The 22,517-nt window shown below is 39.8% G+C and overlaps 1 protein-coding gene across 7 annotated transcripts in view; it reads right to left on the minus strand.

The window, feature by feature from the left end:
* mast2 (microtubule associated serine/threonine kinase 2) overlaps positions 1-22,517 on the minus strand; it is a 212,417-nt gene that overhangs the window by 21,275 nt on the left and 168,625 nt on the right. For all 7 annotated transcript variants that reach the window (XR_006405009.1, XM_044362111.1, XM_044362110.1 and 4 more), the window contains 16 exons: positions 21,256-21,331; positions 20,619-20,828; positions 14,216-14,317; positions 10,513-10,645; positions 10,299-10,366; positions 9,230-9,333; positions 8,911-9,119; positions 8,690-8,828; positions 8,435-8,567; positions 7,505-7,670; positions 5,062-5,163; positions 4,133-4,255; positions 3,895-4,004; positions 2,097-2,251; positions 553-695; positions 253-432 (listed from right to left, as the gene is read on the minus strand). Coding sequence is in view for 6 of the 7 variants with exons in the window: in XM_044362111.1 (XP_044218046.1) it covers positions 253-432; positions 553-695; positions 2,097-2,251; positions 3,895-4,004; positions 4,133-4,255; positions 5,062-5,163; positions 7,505-7,670; positions 8,435-8,567; positions 8,690-8,828; positions 8,911-9,119; positions 9,230-9,333; positions 10,299-10,366; positions 10,513-10,645; positions 14,216-14,317; positions 20,619-20,828; positions 21,256-21,331 (2,153 nt within the window). In the remaining variant the exon portion in view is untranslated. The remainder of the gene's footprint in view (positions 1-252; positions 433-552; positions 696-2,096; positions 2,252-3,894; positions 4,005-4,132; positions 4,256-5,061; positions 5,164-7,504; positions 7,671-8,434; positions 8,568-8,689; positions 8,829-8,910; positions 9,120-9,229; positions 9,334-10,298; positions 10,367-10,512; positions 10,646-14,215; positions 14,318-20,618; positions 20,829-21,255; positions 21,332-22,517) is intronic.

Raw genomic sequence — 22,517 nt, forward strand, 5'->3', positions numbered from 1 at the left:
TCCTCGCACTCTGGCTGCTTCTGCGCGTTTGTGAAACTTCTGCTCTCAGATTTCTCCTCTGCTCTTGGATTTTTTGTGCAACAACCCTGTCAAAATCCCCCAACCAATAGAAGGCCAGGGTTTTGAGGGAAAAATTACAAAATTTGAATGTGAAATCAATAAATTATGCTCTCAAATTGATATACCATGCTCTTGAATAAAGAGAAAGAGAAATATGCAACTCCTTCAATCTCCTTAAACACTTGTACTGACGTGTGAGCGTAGCCTTGCTGAGCTGGCTGGAGGTGGAACTGGGTGTGGTGGGAGACTCGTCCAGTTTCAGCTCTCTCTCCACTGGGAGCTCTGGGATGGCGAGGGGGAGCTCGTCGCTCCGCGGGCCCCTCACTGCGCTCGGACCGAGCAGGCTGGGACTCTTACGGCTGCCGGCTGCACCTGAGAGACGAACAGGATCAGTGTCGTCATATTCAGCAGCTTCGACAACTTTATTTTTATTCTGTTCGCTTGTTCTGAGCCGATCTGAACTTGTTCCTGACAGCTAGTGACCGCTTTTACCTTGACCTCCTTCCTCTTCGGAGGAGATAGCGAAGCGCGGCATCTCGATGATGGCTGAACAGCAGCGTCTCCGGACTGTCAGAGGTGGACTGGAGTCGCTCTCCGTGTGGGACGACTCCGAAACTGACAGACGCTTCCGCAGGCTGAGGAGGTAAAAAGGAGGAAAAGATGAGACACATGACCAGCTGCAAACACAGCAGATCAATATCAGAGCGTATAAACTGAACAGTGAGACGTTTCTTACCATAATATTTTATCTTAATCTTTTACAAACTGCTCTGGGAGAACAAACTAATTTAAGTGACTCACATCACAGCTTGTTTCTTGCATGAATTAATAAATAACTTCACTAAAACAATCTTATCTAGAAACGATCCAGATTATGAAGACAAGAAAAATTAAAGCAGCAAGCAGCGTTGGTCTGGACCTTGTGCTCTGGCCCGTCGGGATCAGATCATTTTTGCTTTTTAAAAATGAGAGATATGTCTTACAAGTGTGGTGTGCTTTTATTTTGAAAGTTTGATTGACATGTGTACTGTCAGGTGTGTAGAGACAATAAGTATCTGCAGCTGGACACAGAAAAATACTCATATATTTGAATGGAGCGTGTGAGCGAACCCACATCTTTTTGAACATTTACTGCTTCCACATAGTTTTAGATACAAACTTCATTTGAACTTTAAATGAGTCACGAGACTTTGACCTACAAATCTTGAATTTACATATTTTTTCTATCTTTTATTGTTTTTGAGATATTAGAGTGTGAGTTTTAAAGTCTTTTCTTGCTCCTCCTGTGATTTTATAATGAGTGTGTATTGCGGAATGTTTCACAGCACTGAGGGAGTGACATCACCAGGAGCAGTTGGAGAGGAGGATTTTAGAGTACACTTCTTGTGAAATCTCCTCATAAATCCCATGACTTTGAAATCTTACATTAAAAATCATATTTTTGTAGGAAATTTTGTTGTGAATCCATTGATACAGATTTGAAAGTGGTCAGACTTATAGTTTAGAAGTCAGATGCCTTTGTTTGACACAAAGTTCATGCCCATAGATTGCCTCCCCATTGGTTTACATTGTAAGGGTGATGTGGCACTGCAGCTTTCAGGGCTTATAAAATCCAAACCGTTCGAGTTATTACAAAGTTTTTAACAACTTTTATTCAGCACAGTGTCATTAGTCATCTATCAAAGTTTGGGGCTGATACCATTCATGCCCTCGGAGGAGATAGCATTTGTTCGGAGTTCAAAGTTGGGGCAAAGTTTTATTTTGAAAGTGAGATTGCGGACTTCCTGTTGGATTTAGGTCAGGGGTGTCAGTGTATGATTTGTAGGTCTTGATGAGAAAAATAATTGAGTTTTGATTTGATCTCTCTACGACATTCCTATGGGCCGTGGCGGCCATTTTGGTGTAATAATAAAGAAAGAAACAAACAAACAGATGGAAAACAATAGGATCTTCATCTTTTGGGCTCGGTCCCTAAAAAGAGGTTAAATTTCAGTAATGTCTGAGACTATCTTGTGTCATATCGGTGAAGAACTTACATCTCGGGGGATCCGACCAGCCAGGAACGATCTCTGGACTTGAGACCGCTCAGGCTGTCGAGACGATCTCCTCCCTCCTCACTGAGGCTGCGTTTGGTCGGAGGAGGAGTCCTCTTCTCCTCGTGCAGAGACAGACGCTCCATGCTGCTGTACACCTGCACGCAGAACATCACAAGAGATACAACATCTCAGATTTTACTCGTTTTAATCCACGTTCAACCTTGTATTATGTTCTCAAGTACACTAAGAGGGCTGCAGTTGGATTATAAATTATATAATGCATATATACAATATTTAAACCCTATTAATTCTATTTTATAAATATTATAACTATACTAAAGCAGCACAATAAATCTAATACAGTTGTTTCATTCAACTATGTGCATTAGTTCATGAGAAACAAGTGTATTTACATTCATTACATACATACAAGGTTATGATCAGGTTTCCCAGTATCCCAGTATTGTGTTGCACATGTAAACATATCATACCACAACCATATACTGGTTTCAGAAACCAAGAGAAACCCTGTGGCGTGTACAGTAAACATCTTATCAGGTTTCTGATCATTCTCTGTCGTGTTTGAAGGTGCGTCATCAACTCAAATTACATCATAACATTAGTAAAACATGAAATATGATGATCAACACACTGAAATAAAGGGAGTCTGACTTCAGGAAACTGTTCTGTCACTCTTGGTTTCCATTACTGGTGATCAGATAGAGAAGCGAAAGCAGAATAATAAATACAACAACAGAGTTCAGGCAGCCAGAAACCAAACTGTTCATTCTCAGCTGTTGAGGAAACTCGACTGTCGGTACAGAAATAAGAAGCTGAGATGAAAACACAGATGATCAGAAACCTGAACACTGTCCGGATCATGTAAACAGGGACCTGAATAACCATGTAAACATCATTCTGTATCTCAGATATGATCAAAACCAGGATAAAGACCCAAACGCACTGGGAGCGATAACTGATGATGCTCCTCTGACGCACTGCAAGCATCAGATTTGAAATTCCAACACGACAGAACCAACACAAATTTTGTTTCTGTATTACCCGCTAGTTGGATGTAACGAATGAACGAAAAGGAGAAATGCAGAGGAGGGAAAATGAAACTGAAACTAAGAGCGTCAGTAAATCATCTGTTGACTGTTTGATGGTTATTTATTCGTGCATTAAAACGTGACTGCTGTGAAATAATCAGAATATAACGTTTTATTTCTCTCATTCATAGGTTTTGTTCTCACTACCGCTCGCTCTCCTTGCTCGACCACCGCTACGCTGTCTCTCTCTCTCTCTTTTTCGGCTGCAGAGAAAACAGCTTTGGGGCGCTGGGTTCTCATTTGACGCTCCAAAAATCGAAACAAGGTCGGAGTCGGCACGTCGAGGCAGTTTGACGCGCCTCATAACGCTTCTAGTTCGTGTTCAGCCATTGAAAACAATGGGTGTAATTCAACACGCGCCCGTCAGACGCTTCCAGTGCGTTTAGGCCTTGAGAGTCAGAACCAGGTCCATGTAAACCCACTCAATGATCATTAATGCCCTACATTACCACTGATTACTTGTTCCTGGACTAAAATTTTATTGAAAAATCTAGATTTTTACTGTTTTATCACTCTATAAAGCACTTCTGTATGATACTACGCTCTACAAATAAACTGTTTTTTGTACATACTACTTCTACAGACTGTGAAAAGATGTATAAATTCACAATTATTGATCTGTTGATGAAGCTGCTCAGTTCATGTTGTGAAAGTTAAACCAGGTTTTGGTTGATTTGATGTGTTTGTACCTTGCTGAAACGAGGTGAGCAGGAGGAGAACTGTCGTATCTCCACGTGTTCGTCGTCGTTGGTGTCTTCCTCCTCCTCCGAGTCCACGTGGTGGTACCGGTCAGAACGGGCTGAAGCACACAGAAGAGACACACACACACACACACACACACAGTAATGAGTGTGAGCACAAGACCCAGTGAGAGATGCTGACAAGCGTTTTGATGATGAAGCGGTCAGATCAGAGAGAGAGACGTACTGTCGAAGTAGCTGGTGTCGTCCTCGGACTCCAGCTGGGGGATGAACTCGGCCTTCTGCCTCAGCAGGCTGTTCCAGTCCAGCTCTGTGAAGAACGAGTGCTGCTTCACCTCAAAGGCACTTCCTGTGGAGAGGAAGGAGAGACGGAGGAGACGGAGAGAGAAGAGGACAGAGATGAAAGGTGGAGGAGACGGAGAGAGATGGATGAGGAGCAGTTTACAGCTAAAAACTTGGTGGAGTCTGGTTGAACCACTTCCTGTTCACTGTGTTGGGAAGTTTGAAACAAGGACAAAGACAGTAGAAACACTAATAATCAGTAATATTTGGTAAAAGAGCTGTTCTGTTTGCTGCCTCCTTCGTCTGGAACCGTCTGCATCGTGATCTAAAACTGCAAAATCTGGTTTCTCTTCATGACTTGTTGAACAATCGGTCTGCTTCCTCATTGGCTGCTGATGTTTTGGGGTATTTTAGAGACTTATTTGTTTTATTTCAGTTATTTGGGGATTTAAACAGGTATCGGCTGTTTTAAGGAGTCTTAAGTTGTCTTTATGAAGTATTTTATATGATTGTACTCATGATTTATAACTGCAGTGCTTCTCTCTGATATTGTGATGTACTTTGAGACATATTTAGTGTTATTTGCTTCATGTTGTTTGTCTGTAAACATTGTTGTTGCTGCCAAACTCGGCCAGACTCTTGAAAAAGAGATTTGATGGTTAAATGAAGGTTAAAAAACAACCTTGAGCCTGAATATGGGACTGAAAAACATCCTGTTCCTGAAAAACATTTCACTAATGCACTGAATTCTTAAAAGTCCTTGTCAGCATGTTTGTGTGTGTGTGTGTGTGTGTTTATGTGTGTGTGTGTGTGTGTGTGTGTGTGTGTGTGTGTGTGTGTGTGTGTGTGTGTGTGTGTGTGTGTGTGTGTTACCTGTGCCCAGTCTCTCCAGAGGATTCTGTCTCAGCAGTTTGCAGATGAGGTCTTGAGCCTCCTGAGGCAGAGCTTCGTCCTCCTCCGGCCAGATGATCTCATCTGAAACAACACAAACAAACACGTTGTTAAGTTGTATTTATTAGTGATAAAACAGATAATAAATGATCCGCTGGAACATTGGTCCTCATGGTTCTCTCACATTTTAACAGTCCAGCTTTGGAAGCAGAACAAAGTTCATGTTTCCCCTTCTCACAGTTTGTTTTTGTCTGGTTGTTTATTACTCTTATTAAATGCACTTAATTACTGGTGCTTGATCATTTACATTGTGAGGAACTTTCTGCTTTTCTTTCACTACATTTCAGAGAATACTGGACTTTATATCCGCTATGTTTACTGCTGCCAGACTCTATTTTTATAATTCACAAAGCTTTTCTTTCACATTTAGCAGGTTGCAGCTGCTGAGTCAGTCAGACTAGTTTTACACCTGACAACCAGCAACCTGCTGCAGACTTACACACTCATCACATTCAGCTTTAGGTCTATTGACAACACTTCAATATCATTTAAAACACAACATATCAGAGTTTATCAGGGACAGAATGATAAAGTTCTGGACTTCTGACGGACCATCAACCGTTCAGCTGGATGAGGACAGGACTTCATCGTCTTATATGAAGAAATATCACAACACAACTGAACACCAAGAACAGGCGACAAAATGTTTTTAGGATGTTTTCAAGACAAGATTGACTCACATAACATCACATCATAGGAGACAACAGCTGTGTGACACTAGTTCAAAATGTACTAGATACTTTCCTTCTATTCAGGAACTCTGTTAGTCTTAATTTCCTTTTAAATGTTTTAAAGTTGCAGCAGAAATGACTTTTCTTGCCTGTAGATGTCAACATGTTCACATCTACAGGTCTAAACTACCTGCTGTCCCTCTGTTTGCCTGCAGGTGGCGCAGGTGTAATTATGCATCAGTATCTCACTTGCTTTTCTCCTCTTGTGTGTTAATCACACGTTCATCCTGTCAGAAACATGTAATTTCTCTACATAAATGAATCTTGTTTACAGTTTGACTCGCTGGTTTCTGTGTGAAACATATAATTAACTTCAGATCCGTCAGCGTCTCCGAGCTGGTTTGAACCACAGTTTGAGAACCGCTGACAAATATCTAACAAACAGCTCAAAATACAGAACACATGGAGGCTCGAGGGAGCTCTCAGCTCTTTATCACCACAGTGCATCACAATGGAGACTCGCTCATAAAAGAGACACAGAAGGATCAATACAGGTTTATGATCATCGACTTGCCCTTCTATCAAAGAGAACTCAGAGGAGAAAAAAAAATCACAATTGATTTTTATTTCTTGTAAGTCAAGACTGTGCAGAGAAAACATGTCTGATGGTTTTATCACGTCTGCTGGAAGCCCTCAGGCTCAAACATAAAACTTCCATCATAAAATACAGACATAAAAACAACCTGTTTTAAGAGTTTGATCCAGAGATCCATAATATAAAAACACATCTAACTGTGTTCAAGATCGTTTCCTACAACACAAAGTTCAGATTCAGACACTCGTCCTGGATGTTGTTTTAATATTCTTGTCTGTTTTTTTAAAAACCAAAAACTAGTTTTACTAGCAAACTGCTTCCTGGTTGAACCTGACATCTAGTGTGTGGTTGTATGTGACCTTTTACACAGATGTCACCTTCAATGTGTCTCCCAAATAAATAATAAGATCACTGATTATGTTGAATTGTGAGCCTCTAAAAAGAACCAAAGAATCATTTTCTCTCCTCTGACTGTTTTATTTAGATTTTAACTGTTTTAACTGGAGAAATAAGAAAAATATGAAAACAAAAAATGACTTTGTCTGTAGGAACTATGTTTTCTCTTCTTTATTGTACCATTAATCATCTTCTGAACCTCTTTGATGGAACCTCTTGTTTACATAGTTTGGTTAAACTTGACTTGTTTAAATCTTAAAGTTTGTACGTTTTTGCAAATTCAATACTTGTTGCTGGAAGTTTGGTGGTATTGTTACTATTTGCTGGGATAGTTTGTGAGCAACCTGGTAACCTGCTCACTAGCCAGTAATATACTGGAGCCTTTATAGCTCATCAAGCTAGCTGGACAGCAAGCTAACTGGTTCAGTCATGAACCAGGAAATAAGTTATGACAGTTTAAGATTTATACTGTTAATATGCAGGTGAAGGTTTATATAAAATATGATAGTTTCCTCCATGTTTGACTTACTCTGTTCACATAAAGGCCGCCAGTGTTTTCTAATAACGTCATAGTTCATAGAAACGAGCTCTGCATTGATTTACTTTGACTATGTGAGCAAATCTGCTGATTATGGCGACATTTTGCTGTAATAAATGTTTTGTAAAATAATATTATGACTGATTGAAATTAAAGGTCACTCACCGCTGATCACCTGACCGAACAGTTCCTCCGGTGTGTCTCCGAAGAACGGAGCGCAGCCCACCAGGAACTCGTACAGGATGACTCCCATCGCCCACCAGTCCACCGGCTTGCCGTAGCCCTGACGGAGAATCACCTCCGGGGCGATGTACTCCGGAGTCCCACACACCTGAAGAAGTCAATGCACAGAGGAAAAAAAGCTTGAAACATGGAAAATAAACAGAGAATAGAGTGTAAACTACATCCTGAAGGTCACATAACTTAATATTCTACTCTTAGATATTCAATCCCTCCAGAAATTTTGATTGCAGGAGTTCAGTTAATTAAAAAAATGTTGATAATATTTACAGACACTTGCACTTTAATCAAAGGCCTTCGATTTTTCTGTTATAGAGGAAACCTGCACCTCTACAAATGCAGCGTTTCTAAGACTTCAAGACTATTTTTTAAATTTGTCTTACATATGATGATTATCGGTGATTTCTTCAAAAAGTTGTACTTTGTAATTCATAAAAAAAGATGCAAATGTTAGTATATTTTTCTGGAAAAGCTGCAACAAGTTCAGTCTCTTAGGACACAATACTATACAATAAATATTGTCTTAACTAATGTATGTATATATATATGCATACATATGTATATGTATATATATGTGTGTGCATATGTATATATCTGTATCTATGTTTTATATTTCTTTTGTAAAGCACTTTGAGCTGTATTTTATGTGATGAAAGGTGCTCTATAAATAAAGCTTATTATTAAGCTTATTATAATAAACCCCCCAAACAAACGATGCATCATTCAGATTAGACTTCAGCAAGAAGTAATTTCATAATTTGTTTAAATGAAGACTTGTAATCTCAAAGCAGCTGGTGGATACTGGAAATAACAAACAGTAACTGGTTTCCAGTAGGTAAAGAAGCGAGCTGTTACCTGTTTATCCAGAAACTCTCTCGTGTCTTTCTCGATGTGTCCTTCATACAAGTTTGTCGTCAGACTCATCAAACCGATCTTAGAGAGACCGAAGTCCGTCAGCTTAATGTGTCCCATGGATGTGATCAGAAGACTGCAGGAGAGAATAAAGATATTAGATAAATGTTTCATCTCAAAGGCTGCAAGACAAATATCTGCTCCAAATGCTCCAAATATAGTAACACATTATTAGATTAAATGTCGTGTGTGTCGTACTTGTCAGGTTTCAGGTCTCTGTGTACGATGCCGTAGTTGTGAAGATACTCCAACGCGAGGACGGTCTCTGCAAAGTACATACGAGCCATATCCACCGGCAGAGCTCCGATATTCTTCAGCAGAGTGGCGCAATCTCCACCTAAAACACGACAGACACGATATTAAACGACACAAAACCACCACCAACCGCTGATAATAAACTATAGTAACGATCATCTTACCCTCCACGTACTCCATCACCATGCAGAGGTGTCTCCTGGTCTCGAAGGAGCAGAACATGGAGACGACGAACGGGTTCTCGGCGAACGTCAGGATGTCTCGTTCCACGAAGGCCTGCTGGATCTGGTTCCTCAGGATCAGGTTCTGCTTGTTGATCTTCTTCATGGCGAATCGCTGACGGGTCTCTTTGTGACGCACCAGAAACACGGCGCTACACAGGAGAAGAGAGAAGAGATTTATTCTTGAGTTATTATTACACTAGTCTCCACAGCTGGAAGGTATTAAAACTAGAAGAACATGATGAATCGTTTGTTGTCGTACCCGTAAGCTCCGTTACTGATGAGCTTGATGTTCTCAAAGTCTTCCTCTCGAGGTGTTTTGGTTTTAGTCTGCGGTGGAGCTGCTGGGACTGTGGTTCCTCGACTCTGAAACACACACAACCAAATAGAAGAAATAAATTTAAAGTTTCTAAGTCTCATTAACTGTTTCAAGTTTCAGAGAAAACACCCTCTGCCTGCAAGTTATTTATAATGAACTATAATGAATTATAAATGAGAGAGGTGATCTTTTGGAGCTATTTTTTAAAATAAAGTTCTTGATAAAGTTTAAAGTAACATATTACTAGACAGACTGGAAAACTGGTTGGGACTTTCTGGCACAGTGCTAAACTGGTTTGAATCCCACTTAAAGGGACCACTTTGTGTCTGTAGGTAGTTACACATCTGAGCTGACAAAAAAATGACATGTGGAGCTCCCCAAGGCTCCGTTCTGGGGCCTCTTCTGTTCAACATCTACATGCTCCCACTAGCTCAGATTATGGAAAACAACAAAATATGCTGCCACAGTGATGCGGATGACACACAAATTTATATAACCGTATCACCAGGGGACTATGGTCCAATACAAGCACTGAGTAAGTGCTACATTATGAACCATCCAGACCTCTCAGGTGGTCTGGATCAGGTCTGCTTTCTGTCTCCAGAGTAAACACTAAACATGGAGAAGCAGCGTTCAGTTTTTGTGCTCCACATATCTGGAACAAACTCCCAGAAAACTGCAGGTCAGCTGCAACTCTCAGTTCTTTTAAATCACAGCTGAAGACTTTTCTGTTTGCCGCCTTTCATTAAACCACGTTGAAGGTTAATATTTTACACTGTTACTTTTATTCTCTTGTTTTATCTGTCTTATTCCCTTTTTAGCTTCTTTTTATTTCCAAATTTAACACTTTTTAATTGGTTTTATGTCTTTTTACTTATGTTGCCTTTATATTCTGTTTTAATGCCTTTTATTCTCTATGTAAAGCACTTTGAATCGCCTTGTTGTTGAAATGTGCTACACAAATAAACTTACATTCCAACTATTTAACACTGTTTATTGATTGTTAACTCACATCCACCGAGTCATCAGTCTCTGGGGTTTCTGGGTTCCCGCTGTCATAACTGCTCAGCTGGGCCATTTCTATAAAGACACACAGAGGAACATCAGGAAAATAAAGCAACAAGGAAGCAACAGTTACTGTACACTTACTGTATCAAATATCATCTCAATACATGTAAAATAAAATAGAAATGAAATAAAAATGTTGATTCTGGGGATGGTTTTACCCTCCAGGGGGTCCCTGGTGAGGCCCAGCTGGCTGATGATGTATCGGGGGATGTCGGACTTGATGCCCTGACCCTCCTTAGCATGGCCCTCCGCTGCTTCCAACAAGTGGTAGAACTCCTCAGGATCAAACTCCTGCAGAGGAAGAAGAGATGTGAGAGGGGAAAGAGACAGGAAGTAAAAAAAACAAAACAAAACAGGAGAAACTAAACAAACACTAACAATGACAGAAATATATCTGTTCAGATCTGGAGTTTGGTCTGGAAACTGTCTCCATTTATCCTCTTGAACACTTGTAAATAATATCATTTATGTTTATGAACTGTTGTTATTTCCGGTGAAGCAGACAGACGACAGCAGGTACGTTCAGCAGGATCAGCTGATGTTAGACGAAGCTACAATACTTTACCTTCAGAATACACGTGATTACATTTAATTCCACATAGTAATAATAATAGATTTTTGACATATGGTTTGTATGATGAGTTAATCTTGCTATATCCTTTCTCACGCACGGTCTGGAAGAGGAATAGAAACGTTTCTGGCTTCATCTCTCTGTTAAAGTGATGCTTTATGTCATTCAGATGAAGGCGTCTTTTTATGTTAATGTTCCTTACAGCTTAATTAAGACATGACGGGTCATTCAGGGAAGAAGCTTCGTACTGGTGTGATGGAGCAGCGTTCATTTAAAAAATGTTCTGATAAGGAGAAGAAGACTGTTTTTTTTTGTTCTCTCTCAGGCTGCATCACTGATGGATTTTTAAACTTTTGTGGCTGCTGAAGTCTTTAATCAATGAGCTCACAGTCAATCAACTGACGCCTTCATTAGAGCGAATTCTGCTGCCTGTTTTATAAAGTTCATCCATGCAGTTGACATTAATTAAAATTGATAAAATATAAAGAGAAAGGTGCTGTCTGATTATTTTTGTGGTTCTTCAAGGTTTTGCTCCAATCAAACCATGAGGGGAAAATCCTCTTCATCAACTTAAAATCGGCTCTTTCACTGTGTGTTTCATTGTGATTTTATTTTCTTTGTGCAGAAGAGAAGAAAAGTGAGATAATAAACGTGTTACAGTGACGTTAGACGTCAGAACAAGACACACATTTATCTCTCTGCATGTCTGAACTGCAACAATCTTCATCTTAAAGCTATAATATGTAATTATTCTGCATTAAAATGTCTAAAAACAACTAGACCTATGTTATATATGTTGTTGAGTTGTGTACTTACATTATCCCAAATGTTTGAAACTCAGAGAAATCTGTAATTTAATCAAAGTAACGGACCGTTTCATTTGGTCGCCTGTCGATGGCGTCATACCTCCTCTACCAAAGAGTAAACACGCACCAGATGCAAACGGCGGCGCTGTGTTTGTCCGCTACAATGGCGTCTACCAAAGAGTAACTTACACACATACAAGATAATACATCGGCGTTGTGGTTGTTCCACGCAAACTGTTATAAATGGACTTTTATTCAGTTTTAAGCCACATTTTCACGATGAATTTAGGTGGTTTTTAACTATATCTTTTAGCCGGAAGAAGGATTTTAGTCATTGGACGTCTGGATCTTAAGTTATCAGAGAAATAAACTGGACAAATGTTAGCAGCAGCTCGGCTAACAGCCCCTCCAGGAAGTCCGGTGCTCACAGAACATAGCGGCTGAAATGACATATTGTGCGTTTAATCTGACGGGATTCAGTTCAGATTTGTGTTTAAAGTGTAGTGAGATGCTGTTTCTCATTAGAGCGACTCATTTATTCACATATGTTGAGTTTCCATCAGATTAAAGTAAAGGGCTGCATGTCTGAAAGGAGCTTCAGTCTCGTCCGTCTTTCAGGCTGCTTGGTCTTAGTTTGGACTTGAACTGAGTCGTCCTGCTTATCAACCTCTGAGATAACATCACTTGTACGGTTGTGATTCATTAAAATCGCTGCGTGTGACAATAAAAAGGCCTCCTGATTGGATAATAAACCTTTAGACTCTACAGCAACAGCAGAGTGAAACACAGCTGAGCAGTGATACAGTATGAGATACTGTAGAGAGTCCTGCTGTTACTCCCCCCCCCTCCTCCACAACACACACACACACACACACACACACACACACACACACACACACACACACATACAGTATGTAGTGTATACATGTAAACACACACTCTCTCCATCCGTGTGCTTCCATTTGTAAAAACCCATCCTGTACGGTGTCACGGCTTCAGCTGCATGTGATTAGTCACCTCACCCTCCACTGCCCCTCCAATTACCCCTCTATCTCCTACACTTGTTTCCTCCTCATTGTCTTCATCCCTTCTTCACTTCCTCCTCCTCCTCCTCTCTCGCCTCCTCCCTATCTGGACTCAAGGTTAGATTCACTCGTTTGGCTCCAGATGTGCAGCAGAACTGACTGAGCTGTGTGAGGAGGAGGAGGAGGAGGAGGAAGAGAAGAATGGAAACAGCCTTCGCTCTGCCAGCGGAGAGGTGTTAATGTGTGTGTGTGTGTGTGTGTGTGTGTGTGTGTGTGTGTGTACATAAGCCTCATTTAAAATTGTCACAGGAAGTCCACAAATGAATTGCTGTGCTTGAATCGTTTCACAGCGAGGAGCGGGGGGGGGGGGGGGAGGCTCTAAATTGTTTATTAACCACGCGTTAAGCCGAGCTGCACAATATGGAAAAGCTATTTCGGTTAATACTAGTAATATTTTTTTTTATAGCAATCTTTCAAACACACACTTTAATTTACACCACAGTGCAGCAGCAGTGTGATTAAAATGCAGAGAGGACTCTCAGTGTGTGTGTGTGTGTGTGTAGCTGCTGAGGATAACCAATCAGGACCAAGCTCATTAAAACATGGAGGAAAATTGAAGTACAAATATTCTGAAATTAATTAAAAAGAATCATGACCAACAACATAACGGGACACTTTCTTCTTTAATGCTTAACATGATTCTTAAATGATTGTTTTGTGTCTCTTGTATTTGCTTCTGACATTTGAATCTTCAGCCTCATTTCTTGCAAATGTTTTAATAACTTCTTTTATAAGCTGCAGATTTAAGCTCACAAATAAAGACACTTTCACTGATATAACGACACACACGCTGCATGAAGAAACACGCTGTAAATACAGGAAACTCAGTCAGATACAGAAGATTCAACTAAAAACTGATGAACAAGCACAAACAAACAATGTTTATTTGTTTGAAGACTGGAGATGCAGCTGAAAGCTCTGAAAAGCTGGTAGTAAGTGGACAGTTGAGTTTGGATACTTTGGCCTCAAATCTTTACTTCAGTTTTAACGTGTTTACATGATTCCAACGTTACTGGACATGTCGTCTACACAGCTAGCGTTTAGCCTTTTACTCATTCATTTGTTTATGTTTTCTGTATTTACAGCATGTTTTTATGTCATGTATGTTGTCTAAAGGATAAATTTCTTGTGTTTTATTTGTCTGCAGTGAGTTTTACGTATATTCTGTCAACATGAAGATGCACATCTACATCATAATGACGTCAGTGAATGAGCTTTGTCTCTGATAAGTAAAAGTAAAATGCAGTTTTTAGATAGAAACAAGACATTTGTGAAGACTTGTGAACCTCGTCTGCTACATGTTTCACTGTGCAGACGTGTGTTTTAACAACAGTCAGTCAGTCAGGACGTCGTTTATCTCGACCGTCCTTCTCTGCGGTCGCTTTTTTTTTGTTCTTACCAGACACTCCAGCAGGCGCGCAGGCCGGGCGATGATGATCATCAGCTTCTTAACGAGTTGCATGACGAAGGTGACCTCCACGCTCTCTGACCGCTCGTGAGCCTGAACACACAACACACACACACACGAAACAACAACAGGAAGTTCAGCTTCGCATCGTACAGTAAAGGAAACATTTTACCTTCTGTTCCAATCTTTTCATCCAACAGGAATGAGTTTTAATGCATCGACATGAAAGCATGTGACCTCATAATAAATCCCATTTTTAATTATATCTTAAATAATTCATCATCCTGATTTTTTGTCCTGATTCTACGACCTTGGAGCCGTGCGGAGAGAGTGTGCGTCTCGTACTTTGTTTGCCCTTCACAAACAAAGCAGAAGGAACATTTTGAGGACAAAACGGACGGAGGGACCCTTTCCTCCGGTGACACCTGCGAGTGCGAGGTAATCTAAATCAGACCGCACCTCCGCCTCGCCTCCTGATATCCACCGTGAAATGTCTGTCAGTGTGGAGACAGAGCAATTTACCCAGCAATCCACTGTAACTGACTGGAAACACATCTGGAGCAAACACTGATCCCCCCCCCCCCCTGAAAGAAATGGGCTGGAAGGAAAGTGTGTGTGTGTGTGTGTGTGAGCTGTAACAATTACAAACCACCCACTGTAACACATGTGTCATTCTCAGGGGGGTAATATGTGTGTGTGTGTGTGTGTGTTTATGAATGCAGCATGTATGTATGAATGTATAAATGTATGTACGTGTCATGCAGCTAACAGAGGAGGCAGCGGCGGCTCGTTGCTATTTGTCTAACAGAGCCGTGGTGACCGATGCAGCCCCCCCACCCCCCACCCCCCGCCCCCCCCTGAATAATTTATAAGTGAAATGAAACCTGGAGGGGAGGGTGAGATATGTACTTTACTAGAAATGTATCATTGTGTGTAAGTGTGAAGGAGACTGTACAGGCTAGTGATCGGTGAGTAATGGACAGCTGAGGGACGGACTCCCACTGTGCAGCGGCTAATTAACCAGTCAGAGTGTGTGTGTGTGTGTGTGTGTGTGTGTGACAGACTGTATATTTAACTCTGCATGTCTAATGTGAAAGTGTCCCTGGTGGGTACACAGTATGTAAAATGTACTTTAACAGCTCGTATACATGTTTTATATATGATATAATCGGCTAGTTTTAGTTTAATACAGATACATTATATCAGTGTATATGGTTTGTATTGTAGGTCAATGTTTTCACATGAATAATGGATGAAAAAAAACTTTCTTTGCATCACATAGACGATAAGAAAATGAGTAAATGAAGAACAATAACAGCACATTATAGTATATAATATAATCATTTTATATGGAGTGTTTTTACAGTGAAAAATTAATCTAATGTTCAGAATACAGGCTCCTTCACAATACACAATATTTATTTATTTTAGTTCAGTACAGTTTATTTCTAAAAAAGTTTTTTAAAAAGTATATTTTGTTAAAGATTATAAATAAATATGATAAATAATATATCAATTCTCAACTAAAATACATTTTTGCTGTATTTGTGTTGTTTTTATAGTTAAAAGTACTCATTTAATTTCTAAAGAAGACTGTTTAAAATTTAAGTTTTTTATTGTATTTCCTGTCAGTTTTGTGTTTTTGACAATTATATATTTCAACTGTCAAATATCTTGCTCAGTACATAACATAAGTAATCAAATTTGAGGGATGTTTGTCAAAGATGAAGAACAATAACAGCACATTATAGTATATAATATAATCATTTTATACAGAGTATTTTTACAGTGAAAAACTCATCTAATGTTCAGAATATGTGATCAGATATGTGATTTATTGATTTATTTTAGTTCAGTATAGTTTATTTCTAAAAAAAGTATATTTGTTAAAGATTATAAATAAAATATGAAAAATAATATATAAATTCTTAACTGTAATACATTTTTGCTGTATTTGTGTTGTTTTTATAGTTAAAAGTACTCATTTAATTTCTAAGGGAGACTGTTTAAAATGTTTTTTTAATTGTATTTCCTGTCAGTTTTGTGTTTTTGACAATTATATATTTCAACCGTCAAATATCTTGTTCAGTTCATAATCTAACTAATCAAATTTGAGGGATGTTTGTCAAAGATGCTTAAAAATGTTCCAGGTTTTTCTGTGTTTATATTAAAAACATGAAAAAGTGAAAATTTACAAATGTAATATAACAGGTTTTTCAAATTATCTTCATTCTGATGCACAAATACTGAGACAGATGCATAGGAAAAAAGATCGCTTGTCTTGTTGCACCTGTTGTTACCCTGGAAACAAGACAACAACTGTTGTTTTGGATCTAGTAAATAAATTTGTGACAAAAATAGTTCAAAACTGTCAGTAATGAAGTTTAGATGTGGTGAAAAACATAATTAAATACAATCACGGCTGCAACTAATGACTTTTTATTCTTCTACTGATACTTTTATTTCAGTTCATCCAATAATAATTGTCTGAGCTGTAAAACGAGACTAACGGCCACTACGAGGTGATGTTTCCACCAGCTGAAAGCCAATTAAAACCAGATGTTTGCATCTGTATTTACTCTGATAAACAAGAGTCAGAGTGAACCATCGACGCTCGCTGTGACTGCTCAGTCGGCGCTACGTCTTCCCCTCTGCCCTCAGGTGACCTACAGGAGTCTAACAGGGTCTCCCAGAGGAAGACCTGGGATGCGGGTTGCCATAGCGACCGCCAGGCAGGTCACTAAGGCCTCCGTGACAGGGATGGATGAGGGGAGAGGAGGAGAGGACGAGCGTCGGAGGTGAAGAGAGATGGAAAGAGGAGGAGGAGGAGAGGGGTAAAGGTGGAGGAGAAACAAAAGACAAGAGCAGGAGAAGGAGAGAAGGAGAGACGGAGGTGGAGAAGAGGTGAGGCGGCCTCCTGTGAGCTCTGTAATGGGGTCGTGACATGAGGAGAGAGAGAACGGATGGATGAATAAAGTAATGGATAAGCAAGGAGGACAAAGGCAGAGAAGTGAGATGTCAAGAGCAGAAGGAGTGGACAGAAGAAAACTACATTTTAACAGGAGAGAGATGGTTTAATAACACATTATAATGCGTAATAATGCATAATAATGCACATTATAATGATGTGAGCTGAGACAGGAAGAGGATGAAAAGTTGTCAAATGAAGAAAATCAAAGTTTTGCTGTTGACTCGTCTGGTTAACTGAGAGATGAACATGTTTCTTTCAAAACAAGTTTTTCAAATGTCATTTTTAAAGTGAGATTTCAAGACACATGAAAGCAGGTTTTGGTGATACGATGATAAATATATGATGATAGAAATGTGTAAGTACAGTTCAGCATCTTTCTCTTTAAAATCTCTGCTTATTTATGCAACAAAGTAATTTCATTAACTGGATCAACAGAATTTATATTTGGTTATTTATAAATAGTTTTTCCAGTTGAACTTCCACATCATTATATACATTTACATGTATTAATATCACAATATTAAGTTACATATACTGTGATTTTATTCATGTCAGTCACCTCTGATTGAAACTAAAGCTGTCAGCAGGTTTGATACTGAAAATGTGTTTGTGATTTGGGTGAAGTGACCCTTTAAAATGATCAACAGCAGCATGAAACACAAAGTTTAGATGAAGTCCAGATACTGAAGAGTTTGTCTGACACTAAACCCAAACTAAACAGATTCAACAGTTCCTAAAGTTTCATAACTGAAAACAGCTCAGCGTCCTGAACGGAGAAACTAACACTGAGTAAAGACCTTCAAAGTTGCAGAACGTCTTCAGGAACTAATTAGCACATGAATGTATAATATAAAGCATACTGTCACTTTATTAATTGATCATTAAGTGCGACGAAAATCTATCAGAATACAATATATCATGAAATTGGCCTGATGACTCATTAAAAAGTCTGAATTATTAACAAGAAACTGAAAAAAAAAAAAACAGCAGCTGACTGATGACAAGACGACTCAATAATGAATGTATTTGTCATCGAGCTGGTCTGATTGTTCTGTCTGAATAAATCATCACACACTTACAAAAAGAGTTCAGACAAGTTCTGCTAGTTGGTTTCTGTGTAACAGGAAGTTAAAACCAACTGAAAACTGAGCAAACTAACAAAGCAGCAGCTGAAGTTTAAAGCAGAGGCAAACTTATCTGAGGTTTAATGATGAAGAGCGTTCATTTATCGTAACTATCTATTAAAAAAACATCAGCTGACGTGTTTCAATCTGCTCAAAACTGTTGAGAAGCCTCCTCATCTTCATCCTCAGTGTAAACGACTTTTAAAGCTCGACTGAATCAAATTGACTCAACTGCATAGTCTGCGTCTCCCTCCTCCTCCTCCTCCTCTTCCTCCTCCCAGCAGTGAGTGAACACCTTCCACTCGCTCCTCCTCATCACGTCCTCCGGTACCTCCTCCTCCTCTTCTTCCTCTTCTTCCTCCAGCCTCCTTTGCCACGAGATGCGAGACATGTCTCCGCCGGAAAACAACAAAACCCTCCGAAAGAACAACGTTCCATAAACGGACGCAGGACGCAGACGTCCACCTGCTCACGGCCTCATCTTCATCTTCATCCTCTGTCTGACTGTCTGCTCCAAAAAAAAACCCAACCTTAACGCCGCCTAATTGGTGATGTCATCATCATCATCAGAGAGCCCGCATTGCAGCTTCGGCGTCTGTGTCCAGATGTGTTCAAGTCCGGTTCCTCCTCACACACACACACACACCTCCAAAAAGCATTCGAACAGGCTTCACGCACGCACACTCTCCCACCTTCCCCTCTCCGTGAGCCCGCCGGGCCAATCACGAGCGGAGGAATCCCCCCCCCTTTGAATCCCCGCCCATCCACCCCCCCCCAAAACCCTCCGACTGCACCTCCTTCACCCCTCCTGCTCCTCTGGGAGAGTCATCTGTCAGCCCCCGGTGACTGCTGGAGTGTGAAATTAAAATCGGGTAGGATGTGTGTGTGTGTGTGTGTGTGTGTGTGTGTGTGTCGGCCTGCATATATGTGTGTGTATGATTGAGAGATATTTTGTATGTATATGTGTGTGTGTGTGTGTGTGTGTGTGTGTGTCCCAGTAGAACAGAAGGTCAATAAGAGGCCTTTGGGAGCCATAATGTCGCCCCTCAGGCAAACTGGAAAACTGAGCTAATAGAGATGTCACCACTGACACACACACACATGTAAATATATTTAACACAAAAATACACAAAAATACACAAAAACCGTCTCATCATCTCACGCTGTGATTAGCAAATCAGAGCTTTTTGCTTGTAGTAAACAGACAGCAGGTGTGTGTGTGTGTGTGTGTGTGTGTGGAGGAATGTGTGAGCTCTGAGGGAGTTTTGTGTGTGTGTGTGTGTGTGTTTGGGGGGGGGGCACGGTTCTTCTTCATATGACATCACACGGTGAACGAGGGAACGCGTCACACGTCTGTGAGTTATTCCGCGGTAAACCGAGCGTAACCAGGAAGGTGCTGCAGTCATGATGTCTTCATCACACGTCATCCTCAACGCAGGAAAACTTTAATTTTAAGGGTCTGAAAATCCTGCTGATGTTACAGGAAGTTTGCTTCTATTTACAGCATTAATAGAGATTGAAGCAGTTATGGTGGCTGTGTTGCTGAGTTTATCTTCATATTAGTTTATTTGTATGTATTTCCTCTAGAGTAATTCTACATTTTTGCATGTTTAGCTGCTGTGCACTGACTAAAAGAGTTGTTATGTTAGCAGTTAATTGTAATGATTAGAAATATAAGTTTTCCCTGTAATTACTACCAAATTATTCAGTCCTTTCCTGTAAACTTACTAAAAATGTACAGTGACAGATCAGTTCCCTTGTAGGGAATTATTAGGAAACTGTTGGACCTGTAAAATAAATGCTGTGTCTGAAATATCTTTTTATTTGTTCACTATTTGGCGGCAAAAATGCAACAAAGAATTCACAACACACACGCTACTTTTTACTAGAAATCCCTCAACGCAACGCTTCACCTTTGATGGATGTGAAAATTACAGTCATGTGACACAACATCTGTCAGCCACTTATGCAGACACTATGAGTTGTCTGTGTTTAAAAGGTCCTACATAAAGAAACTTACCTTGTAATTATTGTTTAAAAGATATTAATCAGATTTACTCGAGTCTGTTCTTTCAATATGAAGGGTGTTATAATTCTTTATCTTTTCCAAAACTGTTTGGTTCATTGTGACACTTCTCTTCACTGTTGTGCTCTTCAGTTTTATCATAAGTAATATATTTCTAACACTCGGAGTAAAATTAAGCTGCTATTTAATTCTTAACTTCATGTACTTCTATTTGAGAGATACTTAGAGAGGATTACTGACAGTTTGCAGTTTGCAGGGAGGTGAATAACTTACATCTTGCAGCAGCTTCTCCAGGTTCTCCTGGAGCTCGTAGAAGTATCTGGAGGTGATGAGGCCCTCTCTGCTTTTCTCCAGGCAGTCTCTGGACAGCTCTATCAGCTGATGGTGGATGAAGCTCAGGACCCCGTCGGCCAGCGGGCAGACCTTATCCGGGGCCGAGGAGGAGAGCAGATCGGCCAGACGCTCCTCCATTTGAGCCGTTGCCTGAAGGGGAGGAGGAGGAGGAGGAGGAGGAGGAGGGGAGGAGGAGAGGAGGGGGGAGGCAATTACAGATGGGGGGAGAGAGGGATGAGTCACCGAAGAGGTAAACGAATACCAGACACATGGAGAGACATGTATAGACAATATCACGTCATATATTGGAGAAAAATCTTTCTAATTGACTTATTAATATTCCAAAAAAGAATATTTGGCACCATGATACTATGATATAAACATCCTGAAAGTCTTATAAGACCATATTACATCCTCATAATAGCATATTTATACAAATATAGAAACAAATATTTGTCTAAATCTACACAAAACAACAAATCATGTCCTGTGACGTGTTTCTATGTCTTGTTCAAGAAAACGTGCTCAATCCTCAGTGATTTTATTGTGTACAGGAAGTGTGTGTTACAGTACGAACCTTGGGGAACCTCTCCTTGTACACATGGTTCATCATAACGATCTCATGGTCGAAGGAGATCGGCGAGCGGCCGGGACTGAAACAAAACAGAAACACATACACAAATCCAGATGAGTCAGGTTATAGATGTCTTAAAGCCCCTGGAAAGACAAATCCATGATTGGCTATTAATCATGTAATTTGGGATCTAATGTGCATATAGTAAACACCTAAAAACTATGAGAACACAGCCTTTGACATAGTCTATGTAATTCTTTAGAAAGTTTCTCTCCCTTCCATTGTTACTGGGTTGCAGTTAGGCTAAGCTAGGGAATTTATTATGTAATAAATATCTGCCCAATCATATTTAAGAGAAATTTAAGAGAAACTGCACTTTTCTTTGCTTTTAGCTAGAATGAGAATTCAAATTAGCCTGATATAGTTTGAAAGTTACTGTGTTAAGCTAACTAGCAGACTTGGCTACACCATCCAAATCTGTATTAATCACGGAGTGGATAAGTAGCTCAAAAGTGTAGCATAGCAATGCTAATGCTAACAGTTTCATGTAAGTGAATGAAAGATGCTAAAACACTTAGCTTCGAAGTGTGGAAGGTATAGTTCAATAAAAACAGATACGTGTGGTCTAGTCTAGTCTGCTAGTTAGCCAATTAGTCAAGATAACTAGTAGACAGCTGGGGTAATTGATAATAAGCTCAAAAGTTTTGAATAGAAAAGCTAATGCTAACCGTTTCATGTAAGTGAATGGAAGATGCTAAAAACGATTAGCGCCATAATCCAGGAGGTATAGTTAAATAAAAACACAGTTTCAGGTGGTCTAACCGAGTTTGTTAGTTAGTGGATTATTCAAGATCATTATTATTATTATTATTATTGTTCAAGCTTTCAACCAAGTAGGGTCCATTTGATAGATTTGGTAGTTAATAGCAAAACGTTTAAGCTAATGCTAACCGTTTCATGTCTGTGAATGGAGAATGCTAAAACGATTAGCATCATACTCCGGGAGGTATAGTTAAATAAAAACACAGATTTTGGGTAATTTGGTTTGTGATACAGAGCAAAGCTGCAAATCCTTATGTGGCGTCTTATGTATTTAAATCCACAAACAGACACAGATGCATCGACCTCCATGTTGCCTACGTCACAAAAACCAGTGTCATAATCTGATTTAGTTTTTTTCTCCGGTCAGTGAGTGTTTTCACATTCAGGTGTCAGAAATTAATGTTTAAACCATATTTGGGTTATTTTCAGGCTTCACACATATG

Source organism: Thunnus albacares, chromosome 9 (genome assembly GCF_914725855.1).
Source record: "Thunnus albacares chromosome 9, fThuAlb1.1, whole genome shotgun sequence".
Taxonomy (NCBI): domain Eukaryota; kingdom Metazoa; phylum Chordata; class Actinopteri; order Scombriformes; family Scombridae; genus Thunnus; species Thunnus albacares.